The 27661-nt window shown below is 39.1% G+C and overlaps 2 protein-coding genes and 1 non-coding gene across 3 annotated transcripts in view; 2 read left to right on the top strand and 1 right to left on the bottom strand.

Annotated features, from left to right (window-relative positions):
- The window catches only part of ATF1 (activating transcription factor 1), a 255115-nt gene that overhangs the window by 88890 nt on the left and 138564 nt on the right, over nucleotides 1–27661 (top strand). The window lies entirely within an intron of this gene.
- Nucleotides 18–27595, top strand: TMPRSS12 (transmembrane serine protease 12). Its single transcript, XM_072765307.1, has 5 exons — nucleotides 18–213; nucleotides 756–951; nucleotides 9861–10129; nucleotides 23576–23718; nucleotides 27226–27595. The coding sequence occupies exons 1-5, from the start codon at nucleotides 18–20 to the stop codon at nucleotides 27475–27477; spliced, it is 1056 nt and encodes a 351-aa protein (XP_072621408.1). The 3' UTR covers nucleotides 27478–27595.
- Nucleotides 2749–2821, bottom strand: TRNAK-UUU (transfer RNA lysine (anticodon UUU)). Its single transcript has one exon. It is a non-coding gene; the product is annotated as a tRNA-Lys (tRNA).

Below are 27661 nucleotides of genomic sequence, written 5' to 3'. Positions count from 1 at the left end.
CCACCGGAAGTTCCAAGATGGGGCTGCGGCTCCTGAGCGCCGCGCTGCTCTTCGTGGGCAGCGCTCTCCCCTGCTCCGGACACGACTGGCTCTCCGAGCGGACGGGGCGCCGCTCCTGGCGGGAGCAGGCCGGTGCCTCGGGCTGGCGCAGGGCCCGGCAAGGGAGGTGGAAGGCGCTGCAGGCCCCGGAGGACGGAGCGGCGGCCGCAGAGGGCAGTATCGGTTCAGTCCCGCCTTTGCACAGCGCCCGTGTGTGTCCTTCCCCCGTGTGGTCGCGTTTGAGTCGAGGTCCCTCCTTTTCTGCTTTTCCCTCTGCCTCCAAAATGTACAGACCCAAGCGGCCCCGTTACTGACGGCAGGAACACCGTACGCTTGTGGAGCTCGGCGATGTATGCTCAGACCGTTCTGAGGCTCGTCATTCCCATTTTAAAGACTAAAAATTCAGCGGAATCGGGGCGCCTGAGGGGGCCGCTCAGTGGTTGACCGTCTGTCTTCCCCTCAGGGCGTGACCCCGGGGTCCCTGGATCGAGCCCCTCGTCGGGCGGGGAGCCTGCGTCTCCCTCTGCCTGTGCCTCTGCCTCTCTCTGTGTCTCTCGTGAATAAATAATTAAAATTTATTTTATTTATTTAAAATATATAAGTAAATAGGGATTTAAAATAAATAGGAACTTAAAAGATCATATATTAGTATGTTAAGATTAGGAATACATATCATTAGATGTTCAGTGCAAATAATATATGATTTTTGTTTTTAGGTTGCGGAATAGCGCCACTTGCAGATGCATTGAAAGGGTCCCGGATAATAGGGGGCACAGCAGCTCAAATTGGTGCATGGCCGTGGGTAGTTAGCCTGCAGATTCAGTCGGGAAGAATTCTTGCTCACATATGTGGGGGAAGCTTAGTGAAAAATAACTGGGTCCTCACAGCTGCCCACTGTACTAAGGACGCTAGGTATGTATCCAGAGCACAAGTCCTCTATTTTATTTTCTCGGGGGATATTTTCAAGCGGCAGAGGATCCTTTGACCTCAGCTGTGCTCAGTTACGCTGTGTGTTTACCCGTAGCCGTAATGCTTTACACCAGCACACGGTTTTGTTGGAATGAGTCCTATAAATCAGAGGTCAACACACTTTCTAGAAATAGTAAAAATTTTAAGGACTCTCTCACAGCTATTCAGCTCTGTCACTATAGAACCAAAGTGGCTGGGTAGCCCCAGTGGCACAGGGGTTTAGCGCCGCCTGCAGCCTGGGGCGTGATCCTGGAGACCCTGGATCGAGTCCCACGTCGGGCTCCCTGCATGGAGCCTGCTTCTCCCTCTGCCTGTGTCTCTGCTTCTCTCTCTGTGTCTCTGTGAATAAATAAATAAAATATTAAAAATAAATAAATAAATAAAAAAGAACCAAAGTGGCCATAGATAATATAATTGAATAAGTATGCCGTGATCCCATAAAACTTTATTTATGAACACTGAAATTGGAACAAAATACTTTTTTGTTGTTGTTGTTGTTCCCTACCCCTCCCCCCCCAACCATCTACAAGTATAAAAAACAGTCTTTTTGCTTGTGGGCTATGCAAAAAATAGGAGATAAGTCAGATTTGGTCTCTGGTTGCAATTTGTCAGACTGTGCTTTAAATAATTGTTGTTGTTTAAATAATTGCAGTTGTCTTTTAGCTTTTAAAACTATTATATTGTAACTCTGTGTTTGCCTTTCTCACTATTGGATCATGAGTTTTTTGAGGGTTTTTAAAAGATTTTTATTTACTTATTTATTTGAAAGAAAGCAGGGTACCTGGGTGGCTCAGTCTGTTAAGCATCTGTCTTTGGCTCCGGTCGTGGTCCTGGGGTCCTGGGATCCAGCCCTGCATCAGGCTCCCTGCTTGGTGGGGAGCCTGCGTCTCCCTCTCCTATTCCCCTTGCTTGTGCCCTCTCTCCCTCTGTCAAATAAATAAATAAAATATTTAAAAGGAAAGAAGGAAGAAAGCAAGCAAGCCAGCATGAGGGGAGGTGGGCAGAGGGGGAAACAGACTCCCCACTGAATAGGGAGACCAATGAGGGCTCCATCCCAAGATCCTAAGATCTCAAGACCTGCGCCCAAGACAGACACTTAATCAGCTGAGCCACCCAGTGCCCCTGAATCATGAGCTTTTTTTTTTTTTTTTTTATGATAGATGAGCTCTTTTTTAAAAAAGGGCCATGTATTTTATTTTGTATTCCTTGGACTAATATAGGACTTGGCCTACTTAATAGAAGACATAATAAATGTTTATTGTATGGATGATGTCAGTCTTAGAGAAATAGGATTTACCACAGAATAGAACTCTGATCCGGGCAGCCGGGTGGCTCAGGGGTTGAGCGTCTGCCTTCGGCTTGGGTCGTGATCCTGGGGTCCTGGGATCAAGTCCTGCATCAGGCTCTCTGCAGGGAGCCTGCTTCTCCCTCTGCCTGTGTCTCTGCCTCTCTCTGTGTGTCTCTCATGAATAAATAAATAAAATCTTAAAAAAAAAAAAAAAGAACTCTCTGATCCTCCTAACCATTCAGTATGAAGCTCTATGAAAAATCCTTTGGGATGCCATAGTACTGTCCTATAATATCCCTTTAGAATTTAATTTTTAAGAGAACAGCTCTCTTGGTGAAGAATGAAAAGTCTCCAAGAGGAACTAACACCCTCAAAATTCAATTGAGGGCAACTGACCTGATAGGGTATATAAGGTTTTAATCTGTATACTTTTTTTTTTAAAGAAAGCTCTGTGCCCAGCATGGGGCTTGAACTCATGACCCTGAGGCCAAAAGCCTCATGCTCTGCCAATTGAGCCAGCCAAGCACTCTTGTACACTACATTTTTGAAAGATGATTTCAGTTCCATAAATTGACCTTCTGAAGAATAGAGGTAGAAAAATAATAAGATACTAAGGTAAACAAAGGGTACAGAAAGAGATGTAAAAATAAAAGTTTCGGAGTTAGGAATCAATTCTGTTCTTTCAGGGGTGTTTTACAATACGATGCTTTATAAAATGCTATCTTAACTTCTTATTTTTTTTATTAAGTAGGGTCCATGCCCAACATGGGGCTTGAACTCATGACCCCAAAATCAAGAGTCCCATGCTCCTCTGACTGAGCCAACCAGGCACCCCTAACATGCTGTCTTTAAAAACTGCTTTCAGACCTTAAGTTGATGGAGGAAAGGTCTGTTTGATATGGTTTGAAGATTCTTGGAAAAGCTCTTCTTGCCTATTAAGTCCTGATGTTGTCCTTTTACTGGTCTAGTCTTTTGACATGGTAGGAAAAACAATGAATTTGGATTGAGGAGACCTGTATCCTAGTCTTCCCCTAACACTCTGGTGCTGTGACTTTAAGGAAGGTCTCAAGACCTGCAAGATGGGGGCAGCCCTGGTGGCGCAGCGGTTTGGCGCCGCCTGCAGCCTGGGGTGTGATCCTGGAGACCCGGGATTGAGTCCCACATCGGGCTCCCTGCATGGAGTCTGCTTCTCCCTCTGCCTATGTCTGTGCCTCTCTCTTTGTGTCTCTATGAATAAATAAATAAAATCTTAAAAAAAAAAAAAAAAGCAGACCTGCAAGATGTATGACCTTGGTCAAATAATATAGTTTTGTTATATTGTCATAGAATCTTAGAGTTCAGGGGATCCCTGGGTGGCCCAGCGGTTTGGCGCCTGCCTTTGGCCCAGGGCGCGATCCTGGAGACCCTGGATTGAGTCCCACATCGGGCTCCCGGTGCATGGAGCCTGCTTCTCCCTCTGCCTGTGTCTCTCTCTGCCTCTCTCTCTCTCTCTCTCTCTCTCTCACAAATAAATTAAAAAAAATTTTTTTAAATATTAAAAAAAAAAAAAAGAATCTTAGAGTTCAAAGAGGCATTTTAAAGTCGGATCAAGCCTCTGTCCTGTATATGAATCCTTACAAGATTGAAGTTAGGGGTTGTGTAGTCTGAAATAATTGTTGCTTCAATTTACTAAGCCAGGCATTTGTTTCTCATACATAATTTTCACTGATCTTCACAACCACTCTGCTGTATGTAGGGAGGCTCTGAGACAAATACCTTGCTCATGGCTGGAGAACAATAAAATCCGGGATCAAATCCAGGTTTGCCAGAATGAAACCCCACACATATAACCATAATGTAACACATGGCTCTGTACTTGAGGCATCTCTTGTGATGATGGACTGCTACCTTGGAAAGAATCTCATTTCATTTTCGGACAGCTTTAATTCTTAGCTTTTCTTATGTTGAAATAAGTGTCTTGGTTTTTTTATCTGCTTTCTGAAGCCATATATATTTAACCCAATTAGTCTTCCAGGCATTTGAAGATAATGTTCATATTCCACTTAACATTTCTCAAGACTAAATCTTACTGACATTCTTACTCCTTTACTCAACATTTACTGGATGTAAATGTACGTTATATGCTAGGCTAGGTGCTGAGGCAGTGGACATTACTGAGTTGTATTCTCTACTTTTCAGGAGTGTCCTCCTGTGTGAGAACTAACTTTGCCACATTCTATTCCAGTCACCCCTTATTTCCTAAACCTTGCACCAGCAATTATCCCTTATTCCTTCTTAGAACAACCATTTATTCAGAGACTTGCTCTGATATTAGGTACTAAGGATGTTAAATATAATTTAATTATATATTTATAAATATATATTTAACTATATATTTATATATAATTATAAATTATGTAATTATAATTTTTTTACACAAAAAGCCCCGGGGCACCTGGTTGGCTCAGTCAGTTAAGCATCTGCCTTCAGCTCAAGTCATGATCCCAGGTACCTGGAATTGAGCCCCAAGTTGGGCTCGCTGCTCAGCAGTGAGTCTTTCTCCCTCTCCATCTGCCCCTCTAACTGCTTGTGCTAATAAAGTCTTAAAAAAAAAAAAGCCTACCAGTAACTGTATGAGATAGCTATTATCATCTCTGTTTTATACTTGAGGAATCCAGAGATGAGGAAAATTTAGTAACTTGCCCGAGATCACACCTCTGTTAAGTAGCAGCCCCCTGACCTAAACCCAGTTCTTAAACATGTGCTGTTGCATCATACCTCATTGTCTCTAGTATTTTTCAGTCTTCTCTCTGGTTTCTTCCCTACAACCTTCAAACATGTTTAGGTCGTTCCGTTGTTGTTGTTGTTAAGATTTTATTTATTTATTCATGACAGAGAGAGACACAGGCAGAGGGAGAAGCAGGCACCTTGCAGAGAGCCTGACGGGGGACTGGATCCTGGGTCTCCAGGATCACACCCCGTGGCCTTCAGCCCACGCTTAACCGCTGGGCCACTGGGGCTGCCCTCCATTGTTATTTAAAAGCCCAAGCAATCTATCTGTGAACCCTACCTATTCCTGTACCTCCCTTCGTGGTTGGACTCTCTTTGAGAGGCTCCCTTTTGCTTCATTTGCATTGACTCCTAAAATGCCAATTGCAGCCTGATTTCTGTGGTCAAAACCCACTATTAAAGATCCACCACCGTGGGGATCCCTGGGTGACTCAACAGCTTAGCGCCTGCCTTCAGCCGAGGGTATGATCCTGAGGCCCCGGGACTGAGTCCCATGTCGGGGTCCCTGCATATGGGGCCTGCTTCTCCCTCTGCCTGTGTCTCTGCCTCTCTCTCTGTCTCTCATAAATAAATAAAATCTAAAAAAAAGAGAGAGAGAGAGAGAGAGATCCACCTCCGTCCCAAATCCAATGACTTCTCAGTCCCCATCCAATTTGACCTTTATAATCTATGGTAAAGTTGACCAACACTGTTCTTGAAACTGTCTCTTTTCTTCATTTCTAAGTCACCTCTCTCCTTTTTTAAAAATCTCTCCTTTTCCTTGATCAGTCTTTGTCATCATCTAAGTGGCAACGTTTTCTAGAGTCCCACTTTTATCCTCTTGGCTTATCATCTCTGTACTCTTTCTTAGAGATGTCTCAGCGATCACCATGTGCTGGAAACTCCCAAGTCTCTCCAGCTGAGTCATATTTCAAGCTCCCCGCTATACATTTATACTGGAGTCAGTCTCAACCAATTGGAAGATGAATTTTAAAATCCTGTAATCCTAAAATAATAATAATAATAAAAAATAAATAAAATCCTGTAATCCTGTAATCCTGTTCCTTCTCTATTCTTTCAGATAACATCACCAATAGCTCCATTGCCGAGGAATTCACTCCCTGCACAGTATCTCTTAAGTTTGTTTCTTCTATCTCTCAGTACTCCATACTGATTAGAAAAAGATTCAGAATATCAGTCTCCATATGCCTAGCTCATCACTTAAACTAGTTATACTTACACTATTGTTATGATAACTATCCTAATGAGTGTGAAGGGTATCTTACTGGTTTTAATTTGCAATTCTCTAATGACTAGTGATGTTGAGCATCTTTCCATATGCTTGTTGGCCATTTGTGTATCTTCTGTGAAGGAACATCTATTCAAATCCTTTGCCCATTTTTAAAACTTGACTTTTTTTATTATTATTATTTATTTATGATAGTCACACAGAGAGAGAGAGAGAGAGAGAGAGAGAGGCAGAGACATAGGCAGAGGGAGAAGCAGGCTCCATGCACTGGGAGCCCAACGTGGGATTCGATCCCGGGTCTCCAGGATCGTGCCCTGGGCCGAAGGCAGGCGCTAAACCACTGCGCCACCCAGGGATCCCCCTTTGCCCATTTTTAACTAGGATTTTTGTTGAGATGTAGGAATGCTTTTTATATTCTTGATACTAATCTCATCAAATATATGATCTGAACATATTTTCTCTCATTCTGTGGGTTTCACTTTTTTGATAATGTCCTTTGATGCACAAAAGTTTTCAGTTTTAAGGAAGTCCAATTTATGTTTAGTGTATATCTAAGAAATCATTGCTAAATCCAATATCATGAAAGTTTTCTCCTGTGGTTTTTTTTTTTTTTTCCTGTGTTTTTTCTTCTAAGTTTTTTTTTTTTTTTTTTTTTTTTACTTTTATATTTAGGCCTTTATCTACTTTGAGTTAATTTTTGCATATGGTGTAAGGTAAGTGTCCAGCTTCATTCTTTTGCATGCATATACAATTTGCTAGCACGATTGGTTGAAAAAGTCTGTCCTTTCCCCACTGAATTGTCTTGACACTTTTGTTGAAAATCAGTTGAGACAATATGCAAGGTGTATTTCTGAGCTCTCTATTCTTTTTCGTTGGGGTGTATGTGTGTGTCTGTGTATCTGCCAGTACTACAGTGTTTTGATTACTGTACATTTGCAGTAGTTTTTGTTTGTTTGCAGTAGTTTTGAAGTCTGGAAATGTAAGTCCTCCAACTACATTCTTCTTTCTCAAGATTATTTTGGCTATTTGGAGTCCCTTGACATTCTGTATGAATTTAGGATGGGTTTTTCTATTTCTTCAAAAAAAGTACTGGGATTTTTATAAGGATTGCATTGAATTTGTAGATTGCCTTGGCTAGTATTGTCATCCTAACAATATTGTCTCCCAATCCGTGAACATGGGATGTCTTTCCATTTATTCATGTCTTCTTTATTTATTTTTATTTTTTTTAAGATTTTATTTATTTATTCATGAGAGACACAAAGAGAGAGGCAGAGACATAGGCAGAGGGAGAAGCAGACCTGCTGTGGGGAGGCCGATGCAGGACTCAATCCCAGGACCCTGGGATCATGACCTGAGCCAAAGGCAGATGCTCAATCACTGAGCCACCCAGGCATTCCTCATGTCTTCTTGGATTTCAGCAATGTTTTGCAGTGTTCAGTATATACAGCCTTTTTTTAATCTCATGGACTGAATATAAATTAAGGAAGGAATATAAATTGAGTAAGTTTGGAAAAGAAAAGAAAGATCATTCTTTTTTTTTAAAGTTTTTATTTATTCATGAGAGAGAGAGAGAGAGAGACAGAGGGAGCAGCAGGCTCCATGCAGGGAGCCCAACATGGGACTCCATCCTGGGCCAAAGGCAGTGCTAAACCACTGAGCCACCCGGGCTGCCCGAAAGATCATTATTTCAAAGTAGCTTAAAGCAGTGATTTTTCTTTTAATACAAAATAGAACTAGGGCTTTAAATTTTTTTGGTAAACTTTCTAGAGGTCACCTAATTTACTTTTAAGAGAGCTAAATATCTTCTATTTCCTTGGGAGAAATTCTAGGAAGTAGAATTGCAGAGTAAAATACAGTGAAACTTGGAGCACCTGAGTGGTTCAGTCGGTTGAGTGGTTTTGGCTCAGGTCATGATCTCAGGATCCTGGGATTGAGCCCTAAGTCAGGCTCTGTGCTCAACAGAGAGTCTGCTAGCAACTTTCTCTTTCTGCCCCTTTGCCCCTCCACCTGCTCTCTCTCTCAGATAAATAAATCTTTTTAAAAATACAATGCAACTTCTGTAACTGTTGATACATGCTGCCAGGATACCCGTCTATTTATACTTTCCACATGAATAAGAGTTCCTTTGCTCTTGTGACTGTGGTTGTTTTTGTTTGTTTTTTTTTTTAAGATTTTATTCATTTATTCATGAGAGACACAGAGAAGCAGAGACATAGGGAGAGGGAGAAGCAGGCTCCCTGTGGGGAGCCTGACATGAGACTCAATCCCAGGACCCCAGGATCACAACCAGATCCAAAGGCAGACACTCAACCACTGAGCCACCCAGGCACCCTTGTTTTTGTGACTGTTATCTGTCCTGAGCATTATCATACACACACACACACATTCACCAACTTTGCCAATTTGAAGGATGAAAAGGAATTTCAGCGTTTGTAAATAGCAAAGTATAAAGTAAAAGATCCTCCTTCCTGATCCAATTCCAAATGTAACAACTATTAAATGCTTAAGGTTTTAATTGTTGATTTTGACCAACAAAAGTTTTTACTTTTTTATTTATTGTTTTTTTTAGATTTTCAAGATCCACTAGTTGCTTCCTGTTTTATATATTTAATGTTGTCATACTTTATTAAAAGTTCTTTCTCCTATCAATGCTATGTATTCATCAGCATTTTCGTTCTAGTTTAATTTTTATAATTCTCATGCTAATATCCAGATATTCCATCTAAAACTTCAGAATTTACAAAAGTAAAAAAAAAAAGAATTTACAAAAGTAGAGGGAATAGTTTAGTGAATTCCCATATATCTATCACCCAACGTCAAGTTACCAGCTCATGTCTGATCTTATTTCATCTTTATCCTCACCAACTCCTTCCTTCAATTATTTTGAAGCAAATCACAGATATACCACTTAAAGTATTTCTAAAAGAAGACTTTAAAAGTTTTATATTAAAAATTTTTTACACTTAAATACTTAATCAGCTTCAAGTTTATTTTACTGTTTAATGTTTTTCAGATATTTAATTTTATTTCACTTTTCAAACTAGTTAATTAGCTAGGTGTCCCAGTAGCACTTACCAAATAATTCATTCTTTTGTTAACTGCTAAAAAGTGCTATCTTAATCATATGTTAAAATCTCATGTACTCCAGTCTGGTTTGTTTTTGTTTTTGTTTTGTTTTCCAGTCTGTTTTGGACCTTCTATCCCACTGATCTTTTTTTCCTTTCCTACATCATCATATTTTGGTTTTTATTTGATGTGACTTTATGTACATGAAAGTAGGATTAGGGACGCTTGGATGGCTCAGCGGTTGAGCGCCTGCCTTCAGCCTAGGGAGTGATCACAGAGTCCCCGGATCAAGTCCCACATCGGGCTCCCTGCATGGAGCCTGCTTCTCCCTCTGCCTGTGTCTCTGCCTCTTTCTCTCTCATGAATAAATAAATAAAATATTTAAAAAAAAGTAGGATTAAAGTTTTATTAATCTAAAATGAGAAAAACAAAAACTAGGAAATTAAGCATATTTACTCAGTTAAATAAATATTTGTAATAACATTTATTCTCTTTCAGAGATCCTTTAATGTGGAGAGCTGTGATTGGAACTAATAATATAAACGTGCATCATCCATACTCCAAGAAGATAAAAGTTAAAGCAATCATTATCCATCCAGGCTTCAATTTGGAAACTTTCGTAAATGATATTGCACTGTTTCATCTAAAAAAAGCAGTGAGATATAATGAGTATATTCAGCCTATTTGTCTACCTTTTGATATTTTCCAAAAATTGGACCAAAACACAAAGTGTTTTATAAGTGGCTGGGGAAGAACAGAAGAGGAAGGTAATTATAATCTGAATTTTATTTATACATTTTTTTCCTGATTATTGGAGAGGATGAACCCTTTTATATATTCATCTCTTTATATCATGAGTTTGAGCAATAGGTCTTTGTAAACCATTTAAAAGGAAATGTTTTTTTTCTTATATTTTTTCTTGCTTTTAGGAAAGAGAAAACTAAAAAAAAAAAAAAAAAAAAAAAAAAAAAATGGAAAGAGAAAACTATCTTCCAGAGCAGAAATAGAGATTTTCTCTGGCTATAATGCTAAGATACTTGAACCTCTAAACATTCTCAGAGAGAATGATGTTTCTAAGTGTTTTTATAGTTTCTGAAACTCAGAGGTGATAGAGCCAGCTCTGTAAGAGCATTGCTTATCTTAAGCTTAGGGCTGTAAGGAATCAAATTTAATGTCCTTTTAATTTTTTTTTTTTGTCCTTTTAATAGTATCAAAGAGGTTGAGTGCTGTATATTTTCTTTAGTGCACAAATGGGCACTAATTATCAATTAGTTGAACTATCATGAATTATGAACACATAAATGTAGAAAATATTCTCTGCCTCTGGTACTAACAAGAACTACCATTTGGGACCACTTACCATGTTTTTGGCCCTTTTCTAAATATATTATTGTATCTTCAAAATGTTCCTATTAGGGAGTTAATGTTAATTATTCCTATTTGGATGGATCAGGAATTATGGATCTTAGAGGTTGAGAAGCCAGGATGCAAATCCAGGTCTTCTTTATTCAAAAGCATGAATAGCTAAGTACTGCATTAAATATGAATTGTTCTTGAAGAAATCAAAGTCTAGTTAGCAATATATGAGATCAAGTGCTGAGACTCTTTTTTCTATTCCCCATAGAAACTAGCCATTTAAATATGAGTGGAGGGGCTCCTGGGTGGCTCAGTTCGTTGGGCCTCCAACTCTTGATTTCAGCTTGGATCATGATCATGGCATGGAGCCCCACACCAGGCTCCCCACTCAGCAGGGACTCTGCTTGGGATTCTTTCTCTTTCTCTCTCTTCCTTTGCCTTTTCCCCCACCACCCCAGGATGGATGAATAAATCTTTTAAAAAAATGTGTAGACTAGGGGTACTTGGCTGTCTCAGTCAGAAGAGTATACAACTCCTGATCTTGAGGTCATGAATTTGAGACTTACAATGGATGCAGAGTTTACTTCAATAAATAAACTTTTAAAAAAACGTTTAAAATAGTTAGTGTAGATTATTTAGCTATGATACAGATAACTCTATGAAAGATTTGTGAATTATTATTTTTCTTTTTTTTCTTCTGTGATTACTGTTTAAACAAGTTAAGATAGTGGGACACCTGAGTGGCTCAGCGGTTGAGCAACGTCTGCCTTCAGCTTAGGGCCTCCAGGATTGAATCCCACATCAGGGCTCCTTGCAAGAGGCCTACTTCTCCCTCTGCCTGTGTCTCTGCCTCTCTCTCTCTCTCTCTCTCATTCTCTCTGTCATGAATAGTTAAATAATATCTTTAAAAAAAAAAAAAAAAAACAAGAAAGCGATGTGTAGGGAAAAGAGTATGGGCTTTATAATCACAGACCTAAGTCTGAATCTCAGCCCTAGAATGTACTAGCTAAATGACCATGGGCAAGTTATAGACTCTTTAAAAATAATTAGAATAACAATGACCGGACCGGCTTCCATTTATTCAGGGCTAGGTACTTAATAAAATGCTAAGCACTTTAACCCATTTCTCATTAAATGCCCCCAATAATACTATGAGAAATAGTATGACGTCGGTAAATAAACAGATTTAAAGAGGTTAAGTAAGTTGCCAAAGTCACACAGCTAAGCAAGGAGTGAAAATTCAATACCAGGTTGGCCTGCCTTAAAACTCATGTGTTTCTTTTATCATCTTTCACAATGTCATATATTTTTGTGATCTGCAAGATGAGAATAATAATACCTGTCAGCTGATTTAAGGATTAAGTTGGCTCTCTAGCAACATGGTAGATTCCATGCACACACCAACCTTCCCAGTGAAAACTATTAAGAGAGAAAATACATAGGTCAAGGACTGAGTGTGAAGACCGGAACTTACATAACTGAAGCATTGAAATTGGCTTTTATCTTGATGGTATTTGCCATAACACTGAATGTGAATTTTTGTGGTTTCATGGGCCTTGAGAGGATTGAAGAACAAAGCCTGCTCAAGTGTGTGGGCAGAGATTCTCATGAAGCTGGAGCCAGAAGGCTATACTCTGGGAATGAGTCAGACTCATGACCCAGCATGTAGTTCATTTATACATAGTTCACTTTAAATATGCTATGGGCAGGTTGAACATAAAAGGATGGGGAAAGATATACCATGGCAACTTAATCAAAAGTGAACTGGACTGGGAAAAAAAAAAAAGGCAGGAAAGGCTACACTAATATCAGATAAAGTAGAGGTAAGAACAAATAAAGTTAGGGGTCCCTGGGTGGCTCAGTGGTTTGGTGCCTGCCTTCGTCCCGGGGTGTGATCTTGGGGGTCCCAGGATCGAGTCCCACATCAGGCTCCCTGCATGGAGCCTGCTTCTCTCTCTGCCTGTGTCTATGTCTCTCATGAATAAATAAATAAAATCTTAAAAAAAAAAAAAACAAATAAAACTACTAGGGACAGTAAGGAACATAATAATGATATAAAAAAATCCACAAAAGAGACATAGCAATCCTATATGTGTATCCACCAAACACCAGAGATACAGTTTCTTAAAAACACACACACAAACATACATATATGACCCAGCAATCACACTCTTGTACATTTATTCCAGAGAAATGAAAACAGGTCCATACAAAACCTGTTAACAAATGTTCATAAAAGCTTTATTTGTGATATCCAAAAGCTGGGAAAAACTAAATGTCCTTCCTTAATTAGATGAATGACTAAACAAATTGTAGCATATCCTTAACATGGAATGATACTAAACAGTTAAAAATTTTTTTTAAGTTTTTTTTTTTAATTTTTATTTATTTATGATAGTCACACAGAGAGAAAGAGAGAGAGAGAGGCAGAGACACAGGCAGAGGGAGAAGCAGGCTCCATGCACCGGGAGCCCGACGTGGGATTCGATCCCGGGTCTCCAGAATCACGCCCTGGGCCAAAGGCAGGCACTAAACTGCTGCGCCACCCAGGGATCCCTAAACAGTTAAAAATTATATGCATTATACATGCATCAACTTATTTTTTTTTTAAGATTTTATTTATTTATTCATGAGAGACACAGGGAGAGAGAGGCAGAGACACAGGCAGAGGGAGAAGCAGGCTCCATGCAGGGAGCCCAATGTGGGACTCGATTTCAAGTCTCCAGGATCACGCCCCGGGCTGAAGTCGGTGCTACACCGCTGAGCCACCTGGGCTGCCCCATGCATCAACTTAGATGGCATTATGCTGGGTGAAAAAAAAAGCCATTTTCAAAGGGCATGTACTGTATGATTCCATTTATATACCATTCTCAAAATGGCAAAATTACAGAGATGGAGAACTAATTACTCGATGCTAGGTGTAAGACGATTAGGTAGCCTGAAAGAGATCTTTGTGATGGTGAAATAGTTCTATACCTTAATTGTGGAGGCAATTATAAGAATGTACACATACAATAAAGTGGCACAGATCTACACATACTCACATTGTACCAATGTCAGTTTCTTGATTTTGATATTGTATCTCTTCAGTTACACAGATGTAACCATTGCAGGAAATAGGATAACAAGTGCACTGTACCTCACTGTACTATCTTTGCAACTTCCTATGACTATAATTCTTTTGAAATAAAGTTTTTTTTTTTTTAAACAAGATATAACCAAAGCATCCTCAACCTCCACCCCTACCTCCAGGATTTCTAGGAAAACTGCTTAATTGAAGGGGGAAAAAAGTAGAAATTTTCCAAGAAAACATGTAATTACAAATACCACTCAAATGGAGTTGTTTCCCCAAATCATTCTGAATAGATTCAAGCTTAGGATTTAGCTTAAATAGGTCATAGGCTGATAAGGTCTCTAGGTTCCTGAGAGGATCAAATACAAATCATTTGTACAGAAACTGAATTTTATCTAAGACCTCAAAAGAATTCCACCTGATAAAGTTTCAATGAAAATGGATTATAATTGTAAAAATTACTAAACACCAAAGCAAACAAGGCATTATGAGTGAGAGCAGAAACAGTAGACATCTAAATAAGACCCACAAAAATTTCAGATGTTGAGATCAAATAATAAAAAAGTGTTTTAATGTATTATAAGAAATAAAAGATATGCTTAAAAATATGAATAAAGGGACGCCTGGGTGGCTCAGCGGTTGAGCGTCTGCCTTTGGCTCAGGGCGTGATCCTGGAGTCCCAGGATCGAGTCCCACATCAGGCTCCCTGCATGGGGCCTGCTTCTCCTTCTGCCTGTGTCTCTGCCTCTCTCTCTGTGTGTGTCTCACATGAATAAATAAATAAAATCTTTAAAAAATATATGAGTAAAAAGGAGCTATGAAAAAACTAAACAATTATAATAATTAAAAAATACAATAATTGAGGAGCACCTGGGTGGCTCAGTTAAGTGTCTGACTCTTGACTTTGGCTTAGGTCATGATCTCAGGGTTGTGAGATCAAGCCTATGTCAGGATCCATGCTGGGCATAGAGCCTGCTTAAGATTCTCTCCCTCTGCCCTTCCCCCTCAGTTCATGTGTGTGCTCTCTCAAAAAAAATAATTAAAAAATACAATATTTGACATAAACTCAATGGACTAAATTAGTGCCAAGTCAGAAAATACTTAGGATTCCACAAATTAAAGTCAACCAGATCTAGCTTACAAAGTTTACCAAACACATCAAGAGAAAAATCATAATAATGAAAGTCAACAGAAATAACAGATCCTCCAAGGATCTCAGATACTAATATTTTAGGTATAGAATACAAAACAAGTATATGTAAATTGTTTGAAGACTTTAAAAAGTAGAATTAGGGGATCCCTGGGTGGCTCAATGGTTTAGCACCTGCCTTTGGCCCAGGGCATGATCCTGGGGTCCTGGGATCAAGTCCCGCATCGGGCTCCCTGCATGGAGCCTGCCTCTCCCTCTGCCTCTGTGTCTCTCTCTCTGTGTCTCTCATGAATAAATAAAATTTTTTTTTAAAAAAAAAGTAGAATTAGAAATAAACAATAGACTATCTAGAATGACCAGGCAGATTTATTTTTTTATTCATGAGAGACACAGAGAGAGAGAGGCAGAGACACACACAGGCAGAGGGAGCAGCAGACTCCATGCAGGAGCCTGATGTGGGACTTGATCCTGTGACTCCAGGATCACGCCCTGAGCTGAAGGCAGATGCTCAACCACTGAGCCACCCAGGCATCCCGACCAGGCAGATTTAAAAGAGAACCAGGGGTGCCTGGGTGGCTCAGTTGGTTAAGCATCCAACTCTTGATTTCAGCACGGGTCATGATCTCAGGGTTGTGAGATTCAGCCTTGTGTCAGGGACCATGCTAGGTATGGAGCCTACTTGGGTTTCTCTCTTTTCCTCTCCTGTTGACCCTCCTCCAAAAGAGAACCAAATAGGATCTTTAAAAATGAAAAAAAAGGGGGGGGGGGGCGCACGGGGATTCCCTAGGGGTGGCTCAGTGGTTTGGCGCCAGCCTTCAGCCCAGGGTGTGATCCTGGGGTCCCAGGATTGGGTCTCCCATCAGGCTCCCTGCACGGAGCCTGCTTCTCCCTCTGCCTGTGTCTCTGCCTCTCTCTCTCTCTGTGTCTCTCATTCATGAAATAATTAATTAATTAATTTAAATAAATAAATAAATTAATTAATTAATTAAATAAATAAAATAAAAACGAAAAAATGTAACTGCTAAAGTTTGTAACTCACTGGACAAATTATCAGACTCAGCTGAAGAGAAAATTTGTGAGCTGGAAGATATACCTGAAGAAATTGCCTAGACTGGCACAGAGGAAAAAAAAGATTATGACAGTAAAGTATAAGAAGGATGGAATGAAAAAAAAAAAAGATGGAATAAGAAAGTCAAATATACATCTAATGAGAATGTTAGAAAGAATGAATGAAGAGAATAGAGGAGAGGCAATATTCAATGGATTTGGGTTGAAATTTGTCTATAACTGATGGAAGACATGAATCCAGATATCCATGAACCGAAACAAAATACAATTCCTTTTCATACATTGTAGTGAAGTTGCAGAACAAAAACAAGAGATCTGGATACAGCCAGAAAAAAAAAAATCCTTACAAAATAACTACAGGTTAGCCTTCAGAAAACTTGAAAGCAATGACAGTCAAAATACAATGAAATATCATGGTCAAAATACTGAGAGAAGGGACGCTTGGGTGGCTCTGCAGTTGAGCGTCTACCTTCGGATCAGCGCGTGATCCTGGGGACCCGAGATCGAGTCCCACATCGGGCTCCTTGCATGAGCCTGCTTCTCCCTCTGCCTGTGTCTCTGCCTCTCTCTCTCTCTCTCTCTCTCTCTCTGCCTCTCACGAATAAATAAATAAAATCTTTAAAAAAATACTGAGAGAAAATAAATAAACCTATAATTATGTATCCAATTAGTATCATTGGAGAATAAGAGTGAACTAAAACTGAGTTTACCACCAATAATCTTTCACCAAAGGAAATAAATGCATCAGAAAGGAGAATGATGCCACAAAGGAGGTATGTAATGCAGAAGTGAGCAAAAAAATAGATAACTATATAGGTAAATATAAATAAATACTGTATACAACAGTGGTTCTCACCTAGGGACTATTTTGTCCCCACAGGACATTTGGTACTGTCTGGAGAAAATTTTGTTTGTTACTACTGGGCAGGCTGTAAGTAGGTTACTGGCATCTTGGTAGAAGCCAGGAATACTGCTCATCATCCTTCAGTGCACAGGATAGTCCTCTCACCCTTCACAACAAAGAATTATCTGGTCAATAATGTCAATAGTGCAATGTCAATATAATGTATAATTCATGGAATTAAAAAAAGATACCTAAATATTGGGGGGAAAGCCTGTATTTCAGAATAGATCAGAGTTAAAGTGGTCTCAGTATATTATTATTCAGAAGTGTTAAGATACTAATTAATATTAGATTTAAGCATGATTGGTCAAATTTCAATAATAGAAATAGAGGATATAAAACTTGGAATAAGTAACATTTGGAATAAGAAAATAAAGACAAAATCTTAAGAAAGGAGAAATCAGCTTAGGAAAAGTGAGAAAAAGCATAAAATAAGACAGTAGAAACAAGCCTAAATATATTCATAATCACAATAAATGTTAATGGACCAAACCACTAGTTAAAAGACAGATAATCAGATTAGGGAGTAGGAGATCCAGCTTACCTCGAGGGATACCTAAAATGTAAGGATATGGAAGGATTGAAATAAAACAATAGTAAATATATCAAGTAAAATTAAAAGAAAGCTAGTATCACTATACAAATTGTTGGCAAAATAGACTTTAAGGCAAAAGAGGGATAAAGAAGGTCATTTTTATTTAGAAAAGCTTCAACTCACCAAGAAGCTAGAACAATTCTGGACTTCTGAGCCTAATAAATAGGACCCAGATAATATTAAGGAAAAATAGAATTGTGCGACAAATGTTAGAACTCCTTTATGATAGTAGAGAATACAACTCTCTTTTTTATTCTTACCAAATCAAACAGATGAAAACTTAATAAAGATTTGGAATATTTGAGCAACATAATTAGCCAGCTTGATTTAATAGCCAAATCCATGCACTCAAAAATTCAGAGGCTTTTTATCTTCTCAAGTGCAGGTGGAATCTTTATAAAAATTGACCACTTGGGGCACCTGGGTGGTTCAGTTGGTTAAGTGTCCAACTCTTGGTTTTCAGCTCACGTTATAATCCCAAAGGTTGTGAGATCAAGCCCCACAAGTCAGGCTCCTCACTCAGCAAGGAGTAGGCTTGAAGATTCTCTTCCTCTGCCTCTCCCCCCAATTATATGCACACCTTCTCTCAAATCAATCTTTTTTTAAAAAATTGACTACTTATTAGGCCATAAAGCAAAACTAAAAGTTCAAAGGATAGGTAATGTACAAAGTATGAAATCTGATTATGATCAAGTTACAAACAATAAAAGGAATGGGAATTTTGGTTGTGATGGCATGGGGAAGTCGGCACATCCTCTTCCCCCAAATAAATGTAAACTGGACAAAATTGTCAAAACCAACCATTTCGGGGTCCTGAAAATCAACCAAAGAACACGACAGATTGAGGAATATTTGTTTATTATAAACAGCTATAAATTGGGGTTAAAAGAGGAATTTTTGGTTTTCTTGCTTTTGGCTGCTCGCAACTCCCTTCTCAGATCAGTCAGTGAGTGCAGTAGTTTTACTTAGGCCCGTGAAGAACAGAATCTTGTTGCCAGAGGATATGAACTCTATTTGGAAAAGCAGTTGAAAGTCCAGGCTAGCATCATTATCAATAAAAGTAATGAACTCAGCAGCAAGATACAAATGGGGAAAATCCACAACTCTACTGGCCTGGGATCATAGTCCTAGATGTAGCCGGCAATAGCAGTGAGAAATTTGACAGAACAATCCCAGAAATGAGAGAGCTATAGAATGGCTCAGTAAGCTCTCCAAACATTCTTGCCTTACTGGGAAACCACACATGTGTGGAGAAAATTCGAGAGAACTCACAAAAAAAGTGGAAGTCAAGGTAGATTTGAAAACTGACTGAGGACACCTGGGTGGCTCAGTTAAGTGTCCGACTCTTGATGTTGGCTCAAGTCATGATCTCAGGGTCATGAGATTGAGCCCTGTGTCAGGCTCTGTGCTGACACCGAATCTATCAAGAGTAGTATAAATAGAATTCAACATAATCAAGATGAGTTTATCCAAGGAATTTAAGGATGGTTTCGGGATCCCTGGGTGGTGCAGCGGTTTGGCGCCTGCCTTTGGTCCAGGGCGCGATCCTGGAGACCCGGGATCGAATCCCACATCGGGCTCCTGGTGCATGGAGCCTGCTTCTCCCTCTGCCTGTGTCTCTGCCTCTCTCTCTCTCTCTGTAACTATCATAAGTAAAAATTAAAAAAAAAAAAAAAAGGATGGTTTCATGTTAGAGTCTCTTTATGTAGTTGACCTCATTAACTGATCAAAGGGTTTTTTTTTTTTTTTTAAGATTTTATTTATTCATGAGAGACAGAAAAAGGCAGAGACACAGGCAGAGGGAGAAGCAGGCTCCATGCAGGGAGCCCGATGTGGGACTCCATCCTGTGACTCCAGGATCACGCCCTGAGCCAAAGGGAGATGCTCAATCACTGAGCCAACCAGGCGTCCCTGACCAAAGGATTTTTTTTAAAAACATGATTATCCCAATAGGTACAGAAGAAGCCCTGTTAAAAACACAACAGCCAAAACAAAACAGTCAAGGGACACCTGGGGGGCCCAGTGGTTGAACATCTGCCTTTGGCTCAGGTCGTGATCCCGGGGTCCTGGGATCGAGTCCCACATTAGTCTCCCTTCAGAGAATCTGCTTTTCCCTTTACCTATGTCTCTGCCTCTCTCTGTGTGTCTTTCATGAATAAATAAATCTTAAAAAACAAACATAACAATCGAGAGGTGGAAGTGAATTTCCAGAACCTGAGTAAGGGTATCAACCTCCAGACTACAGAACATCATTATTACAGAAAAACATTTCTTTTAAAATCAGGAACAACTTTCTCCACCATCACTACTGTCATCAATATTGTAGTAGAGGTTCTACCATGTGTAGTAATACTGGAAAAAGATGAAAACATGTATGACTTAGGTAATAATAAAAGAGTCATTATTCCCAGGTGATGTGACCATCTGCATTAATAAAGAATCTATAAGACACTGGAATTAATAGTCGAGTAAAATGTCCAGATATAAAACCAAAATACCAAAATCTATTTCATTTTTATACACTCTCAATAGTTAGGAAATGTAATTTTCAAAGTTAACAGATGTCACACCCATGAGGATGTCTATAGTCAAAAGTTAGAAACAAGTGTTGACAAGGATGTGAAGAAAGTGGAACAATTATTCATTGCCAGTGGGAATATAAAATGGAATACAGCTTGGTAGTTCCTCAAAGTTTTATTTTTCTTTTTTTTTTCAAAGTTTTAAATATATAGTTACCATATGACTCAGAAATTCCACTCCTAGGGCAGCCCGGGTGGCTCAGCAGTTTAGCACCTGCCTTCGAACCAGGGCATGATCCTCAAGTCCCAGAATCGGGCCCCACGTTGGGCTTCCTGCATGGAGCCTGCTTCTCCCTCTGCCTGCCTGTGTCTCTGCCTCTCTCTCTCTCTCTCTCTGTCTCTCATGAATAAATAAATACAATCTTAAAAAAAAAAAAAGAAGAAGAAATTCCACTCCTAGGTATATACCCAAGAGAAATGAAAACATGTCCACACAAAAACCTGTACTCAAATGCTCATAGCAGCACTATTCAAAATAGAAAACGAAAACGAACAAAACACCTAAAGATCTATCAATGGGTAAATGGATAAACAAAAAGGAATATATTCGTACAATGGATATTATCTAGCCATTAAAAGAAACAAAGCACTGATTCATGCTACAACATTATGCTAAGTTAAATAAGGTCAACATAAAAGCCCACATATTGTATGATCCTATTTATATGATGAGATGTCCAGAATGAAGAAATCATAGAGACAGAAAGTAATTTAAAGGAATTAAACTATAAACAATGAAATTAAACTATAAACCAATAACAAAAAGATACCTGGCAAATCCAAAAATACTTGGAGATTAAACATGAATTAGTTAATAGTACTGTACCAGTGTTAAATTTCCTGATCTTAATAAATGTACTGTGGTTATGTAAGAAAATGTCCTTGTTCTTAAGAAATACACACAAAAGTATTTAAGGACTTAGGAGCACATTGTCTGCCATTCACTCTCAAATGATTCAGAAAAATTTATATACACACACACAATACAAATGATAATGCAAGTGTGACGAAAGTAAACAATTGTTGAATCTGAGTAAAAGGTATTTGACAGTTCCTTGTACTACTCCTGGTACTTCTCTATTATTTTGAAATTATATCTAAATCACAAGTTGCTAAAATAAATACAGGAGCACCTGGGTAGCTTGGTCAGTTAAGCGTCCAACTCTTGATTTTGGTTCAAGTCATGACCTCAGGGTAGTGAGATCGAGCCCCAGGTCAGGCTGTGCGCTCAATGTGGAGTCTGCATGAGGTTCTTTCTCTCCCTCTCTCTCTCTCTCCCCCTTGCCCGTCTAAAATACACATACATACATAAATCTATCTTTTTAAAATAACAACAGATGAAACAAAAATACTAAAGAATCTATAGGAGGTTGGCATATGGCTGTTTACTGAGAAATTCTTTCATATTTGCTTTAGTTTTCAAATTTTTCAAAATAGAATGTTGAAGAAAGTTAATAAAAGTTAATGTTTACAATAATACCAAACTGATTAGGTAGCTAAAACCAAATCTAACAAAAGATAGCAGGCCTTTTATGGAAAAGATCCTAAAACATTTTTGAGACACTAAAGAATACCTAAGTAAATGGAATGGTATAACTTTATGCTTGAATAGAACAACTCAATGTCATAAAGGTGTCAATTCTATCTGAAAAATTGAAAACAAAACAAAAACAAGGAATGATAAACCCTAACATGAGTTTTGAGAGAATTAAAAAGCTCATTTTAAAAGACCCAAGCATAGCCAAGACACTCCTCCAAAAGAAAAATATGTTGGAGGAGTTGCCATCCAGAAATCGAGGTTTATTTTAAAGCTATACTAATTAGTCTCTGTTATATTTGTGCAAAGATATTCTAAGTGACCAGGGAACAGAAAAGAAAACCAGACATCTGTTTCTCAGCTCTCTGTCTCATTCACTTTGAAAATCTCTAGTTATTTTTAAGAGCTCTACACCAATATGGTATTGGTATTAGTATTGTTCAGATGTGTAAATTGGGTGGTAGGTTCACAGGTGTTCATTATTACAGCCTATAACTTCTATGTTACAAATATTTGTCTATATATGCAGCCAATATTACCTTAATTATTTTTAAATAAAGGGCTGGCCTCTGAGAAGCCTCTGAGAATCCGCATGCCATTAGGGCATATTTTATTTCTATTTCCTGTGCCTATTCTTTCTGCATATAGATTATTTTCTCAGGCTGCCTGTCATCATAAAGTTCAAGTTTGGCTGCAGGCTGCTTTGAACTTAGAAACTAAGCAGTCATGTGACGATAGTGGAAAAGGTTTTCCTCCAGCAGCTACAGTTAAAACAGTGCTAGGGAAGCAGCCCAACTGGCTAGATTTATACTTAATATAATACAATCAGTGTCCTAGGAGAATGGAATGGAACAGTTCTAGGAATGGAATAGTTAGGTCATCTGCCCAGCTACAGCCAAGGGGACAATGGGGAAGGATGCAGGGCGCACAAAATACTCAAGTACCATATGTGACAACAGCAACTCGGAGACAGGCTGATAAGATCAGATGCTGCTGTTACAGAAGCTTCTCTCTGGATAAATCTTACAATAATCTGTCCTTTAATAGTTCCTGAAGTGTTAACCTTTATTTTCCTATTTTTTCCATAGCAAAGAACCAGTTATGTCCAGGAATTAACAGAGAAGTTAAGGGAGTATACGAACTAAAAATCTGCTTCATTTGCAATGTAGACCATCCTTCAACACTTAGCATTCGGAAAATTTAATAAAAATTATTCACAACTTACACCCTGAGACTAATCTCAGCATTTACCTCCTTGGCCCTTGAAACATTTTAAATAGCCTTGTTTTGTGAAAAGTATAGATCCTGGGCAGCCCCAGTGGCTCAGCAGTTTAGTGCTGCCTTCGGCCTGGGTGTGATCCTGGAGACCCGGGATCGAGGCCCAAGTCAGGCTCCCTGCATGGAGCCTGCTTTTCCCTCTGCTTGTGTCTCTGCCTCTCTCTCTCTGTGTCTGTCATGAATAAATAGATAAAATCTTTAAAAAAAAAAAAAAGTATAGATTCTTGGGACACCTGAATGGCACAGTTGACTGGGCATCCAATTCTTGGTTTCCACTGGGCTCATGAGCTCAGGGCTGTGAGATCGAGCCCCACGTGGGGCTTTGTGCTCAGTGGGAAATAGGCTTGAGATTCTCTCTCTCCCTCTCCTTCTGCCTCCTCACAAATAAATAAATAAATCTTTTTTTTTTAAAGTAGAGACTTTTGAGAGACTTTCAAGAAGCAGAGGAAAGCAAAAATAACAATAATAACCTGAAATTCCTACTCTCTAGAGATAATTAACATCTGGTGACCATTCTTCCACAGTCTTCTTAGACATGCATGCATTTATGGATACAGCTTTACCTAGTTGTTGAACCACTTTGGAAAGAAAACCTATTCAACACGAACATTTTATATTACTGTCAAAATGCCTTCTCTCCAAAATCATTTACTGTTATTTTTTTTGTTAACAGGTAATATTACAGATGTGTTACAGGAAGCAGAAGTGCATTATATCTCTCGTAAGATTTGTGGTTCTGAGCAGAGTTATGGGAAATTTATTCCTAACACTTCATTTTGCGCAGGTGCTGAAGATGGGATTTTTGATACTTGCAGGGTAAGACCAAATGATTTTCCTTTGAAATATTTTCTAAAGCTAGAAAGAAACTTCGACAAGGCCTTTGAACACTTTCTGGTGAGGTCTTAATTATCAAGTACTAAATTCTTTTTTCTCCTTTTTAACTACATTCCAACAATCCAAATCCTCTTGCTTTCCTGATTCCTTGGTTTCATGGTCAACTTTAGGCAAAATCTGCCTGGAATATTTCTTTTTTTATTACTGCCTTTATTGAGATAATAATTTACATATATGCAATTCACCCATTTAAAGTGTACAACTCAATGGGTTTTTGGTATATTTACAGAACAGTACAACCATCATCATAATCTAATTTTAGAACATTTTTATCAACCCGAAAAGAAGCCTCTACATATTACAGATCACTCCCCATTCTCTTCCCACCTGCCCCTGGACCTGAGCAACCACTAATCCCTATAGATTTGCCTATTCTGGAAATTTTGTATGAATGGAATCATTCAATATGCCGTCTTTTGTGATTGGCTTCTTCCACTTACCATGTTTCCAGGGTTCACCCATATTGTAGCATGTATTAATACTTTATTCATTTTATTGCCAAATAATATTCCATTGTATGGATGTGCCTCATTTTACCCATTCATAAGTTGATGGAGATTTGAGCTTTTTTTTTTTTTTTAGATTTTATTTGTTTATTCATGAGAGACACAGAGACACAGGCAGAGGGAGGAGCAGGTTCCCTGTGGAGAGCCCGATGCAGGACTCGATTCTGGATCCTGGGATCACACCCTGAGCCGAAGGCAGACACTCAACCACTGAGCCACCCAGGAGTCCTGAGATAGGAGCTATTTACACTTTTTTACTATTATGAATACTATCGGTATACACGTTTGTGTATACATTGTCTATGCATAGATATGTTTTTGTTTCTCTTGGAAATTTCACCTAGGACTGGAATTTCTGGGTGAATGTTTCACATTTTGAAGAATGGCCAAACTATCCAGAGTGGCTGCACTACTTTACGTTCTCATCAGCAATACGAAGACTCCAATTTTTCCACATCCTTGTCTGCATTCGTTACTGTCTTTTTGATCATAGCCATCCTTGTGGGTGTGAAGTGGCATTTCATTGTGGGTTTAATTTGCATTTTCCTGGTGACTAATGATGTGGAGTTTTTCATGTGCTTATTGGCCAGTCATTTGTACGTCTTCTTTGGAGAAATGTCTATTCCTCTTTTGCCCATTTTTATTTATTTATTTATATTTATTTATTTATTTATTTATTTATTTATTTATTTATTTATTTAAGATTTTATTTATTTATTCATAGAGACACAGAGAGAGAGAGGGGCAGAGGCACAGGCAGAAGGAGAAGAAGGCTCCATGCAGGGAGCCCGACGTGGGAGTTGATCCAGGGTCCCCAGGATCAAACCCCGGGCTGCAGGCGGCGCTAAACCGCTGCGCCACCGGGGCTGCCCTTGCCCATTTTTAGATTGAGTCATTTATCTTTTTTGTTATTGAGTCATAAGCATTTTTTAATATATTCTATATACATGTCTCTTACCAGATACGTGGTTAGCCAGTATCTTCTCCCATTCTGTGGTCTCTCTTTTCATTTCCCTGATGATACCATTTGTAGCATAGAAGTTTTTTATTTTTATGAAGTTGATTTATCTTTTTTGTTTTGTTTTGTTTTGTCTCTTGTACTTTCTGAATATTTCTTTATCCCTCTTTTCTTCACTACTTCTAAATATATCAGCACTTCACTCCCAAGTGGTACCCCCATGCTCTAACCTTTTCCTACTTATTCTGGTTTCTGTAATCCAGGGTTTATCTTTCCAGTGTCCTTTGCTTTCAAAATTTTGCTGAATAAAACAGTAGAGAATCTAATCTAATTGAATTGCATTCATAAGCAAAACATCCTTGTTATCAAAAAATAACTATTCCATGCCTGCCTTATAGAGAGAAGCTGAAAACATCTTAGAAATACAGTCCTTAGGGCACCTGGGTGGCTCAGTCGTTGAGCATCTGCCTTTGGCTCAGGTCATGATCCCAGGGTCCTGGGATTGAGTCCCACATCAGGTTCCCCCCAAGGAGCCTACTTCTCCCTCTGCCCACGTCTCTCTTTCTCTCTCTCTCTCTCTCTCTCTCTCTCTGTGTGTGTGTGTCTCTCATGAATAAATAAATTAAATCTTTAAAAAAAGAAAAAGAAAGAAAGACAGACAGACAATCCTTGGGACACCTGGGTGACTCAGCGGTTGAGCGCTTGCCTTTGGCCCAGGGCTTGATCCTGGAGTCCAGGGATCCAGTCCCACATCACGCTCCCTGCAGGGAGCCTGCTTCTCCCTCTGCCCATGTCTCTACCTCTGTATGTGTGTGTGTGTGTGTCTCATGAATAGATACGTAAAATCTTAAAGAAAGAAAGAAGAAAGAAAGAAAAAGAAAGAAAGAAAGAAAGAAAGAAAGAAAGAAAGAAAGAAAGAAAGAAAAAGAAAGAAAGAGTCCTTAATCTTTAGGGGCTGAAACTGTTCTCTCAGTGTCCTTGCTGTCTTCCATGATTACCAGTCCTTCATAAGAGTGTTTTGGTGCACTGACAGTATTACGTAAAGCAGGCCAGACATTTGTTATTTGTAATAGGACTGAGAGCCTTAGCCGTTTATTCCTGTTACCTTGCACCTGCCAACATTCACACTTAGAAAGATGCCATCTCTTGCAAGATACCAGTTCACTCCTCTCCACTAGTTAGCAAGGCACACACACACCTTAAAGAATGCTTCGTCCAGGGAAGCCTGGGTGGCTCAGAGGTTGAGCGTCTGCCTTTGGCTCAGGGTATGATCCCAGGACTACGGGATCAAGTCCCTCAATCAGGTTCCCGGCATTGGAGCCTGCTTCTCCCCCTGCCTGTGTCTCTCTCTCTCTCTCTCTCTGTCTCTCATGAATAAATAATAAAATTAAAAAAAAAAAAAGAGAATCCTTTGTCCATCTTAGTTACACTTTTCACAGCATTAAGCAACAGAAAGACTCTACTAGTACTTACAGTATCTTGCATACTATTTCCCCAATTATTTCTTCAGAATAATTGTACTAAAAAAATCCAAACAGGGCAGCTCTGGTGACTCAGCGGTTTAGCACCGCCTTCAGCCCTGGGCCTGATCCTGGAGACCCGGGATCGAGTCTCACATCAGGCTCCAGCCACGGAGCCTACTTCTCTCTCTGCCTGTGTCTCTGCCTCTCTCTTTCTGTGTCTCTCATGAATAAATAAAATCTTAAAAAAAAAAAAAAAAAAAAAACAATGTGATTTGTAAAATTCTGGTTCAAAACCATGCAGATGGGAAGTTATTCACCACCTCCAACTCCTGTCTGAGTTGGAATATAAAACTGAAAAATCCATGGCTTTTTATAACTTGAAGGTATATGGAAAATGTGTATTTATGTAAATGTATGACTAATGTGATTAATTTATTCCAGCTTTACTGTTGTTTAAAGACTACTAGAAGCAACTAACACTATTTTGGGACTTTTTTAATAGGGTGATAGTGGTGGACCATTAATGTGCTACTTTCCAGAACATAAACGATTTTTTGTAATGGGAATTACCAGTTACGGATATGGCTGTGGTCGAAAAAATTTTCCTGGTGTCTATTGTGGGCCATCCTTCTATCAAAAGTGGCTGACAGATCACCTGTACCGGGCAAGCAGTAAAAGTATATTTAACATTAATATTCTACTTGGACAGGTCCTTGTAGCTTCAGGTTCTGTTGTCTTGCTAGCAATTCCATAATGAAATTCTGAAGAACCTTTATTTTACATTGTGTCCCTTTCCATGTTCTACATAATGAAAATCATTTATTCTTTTGACAAGTGACTGCCCACTTACACTTCTCATGTGAACGTTTTTTGGAACAAAAGGATTGTGACATATTAAATATTTGATTATAAATTTGGCACTGAATCACATGCTTCTT

This window comes from Vulpes vulpes, chromosome 8 (genome assembly GCF_048418805.1).
Source record: "Vulpes vulpes isolate BD-2025 chromosome 8, VulVul3, whole genome shotgun sequence".
NCBI classification, from domain to species: domain Eukaryota; kingdom Metazoa; phylum Chordata; class Mammalia; order Carnivora; family Canidae; genus Vulpes; species Vulpes vulpes.
Note: the sequence above shows the minus strand (reverse complement) of the source record. Positions and strands in the feature narration are given on the sequence as shown.

Coding starts and splice junctions, on each gene's coding strand:
- TMPRSS12 (XM_072765307.1), top strand. CDS start 18: ATGGGGCTGCGGCTCCTGAGCGCCGCGCTGCTCTTCGTGGGCAGCGCT. Junction 214..755: donor CGGAGCGGCGGCCGCAGAGG/GCAGTATCGGTT, acceptor TTTTGTTTTTAG/GTTGCGGAATAGCGCCACTT. Junction 952..9,860: donor CACTGTACTAAGGACGCTAG/GTATGTATCCAG, acceptor ATTCTCTTTCAG/AGATCCTTTAATGTGGAGAG.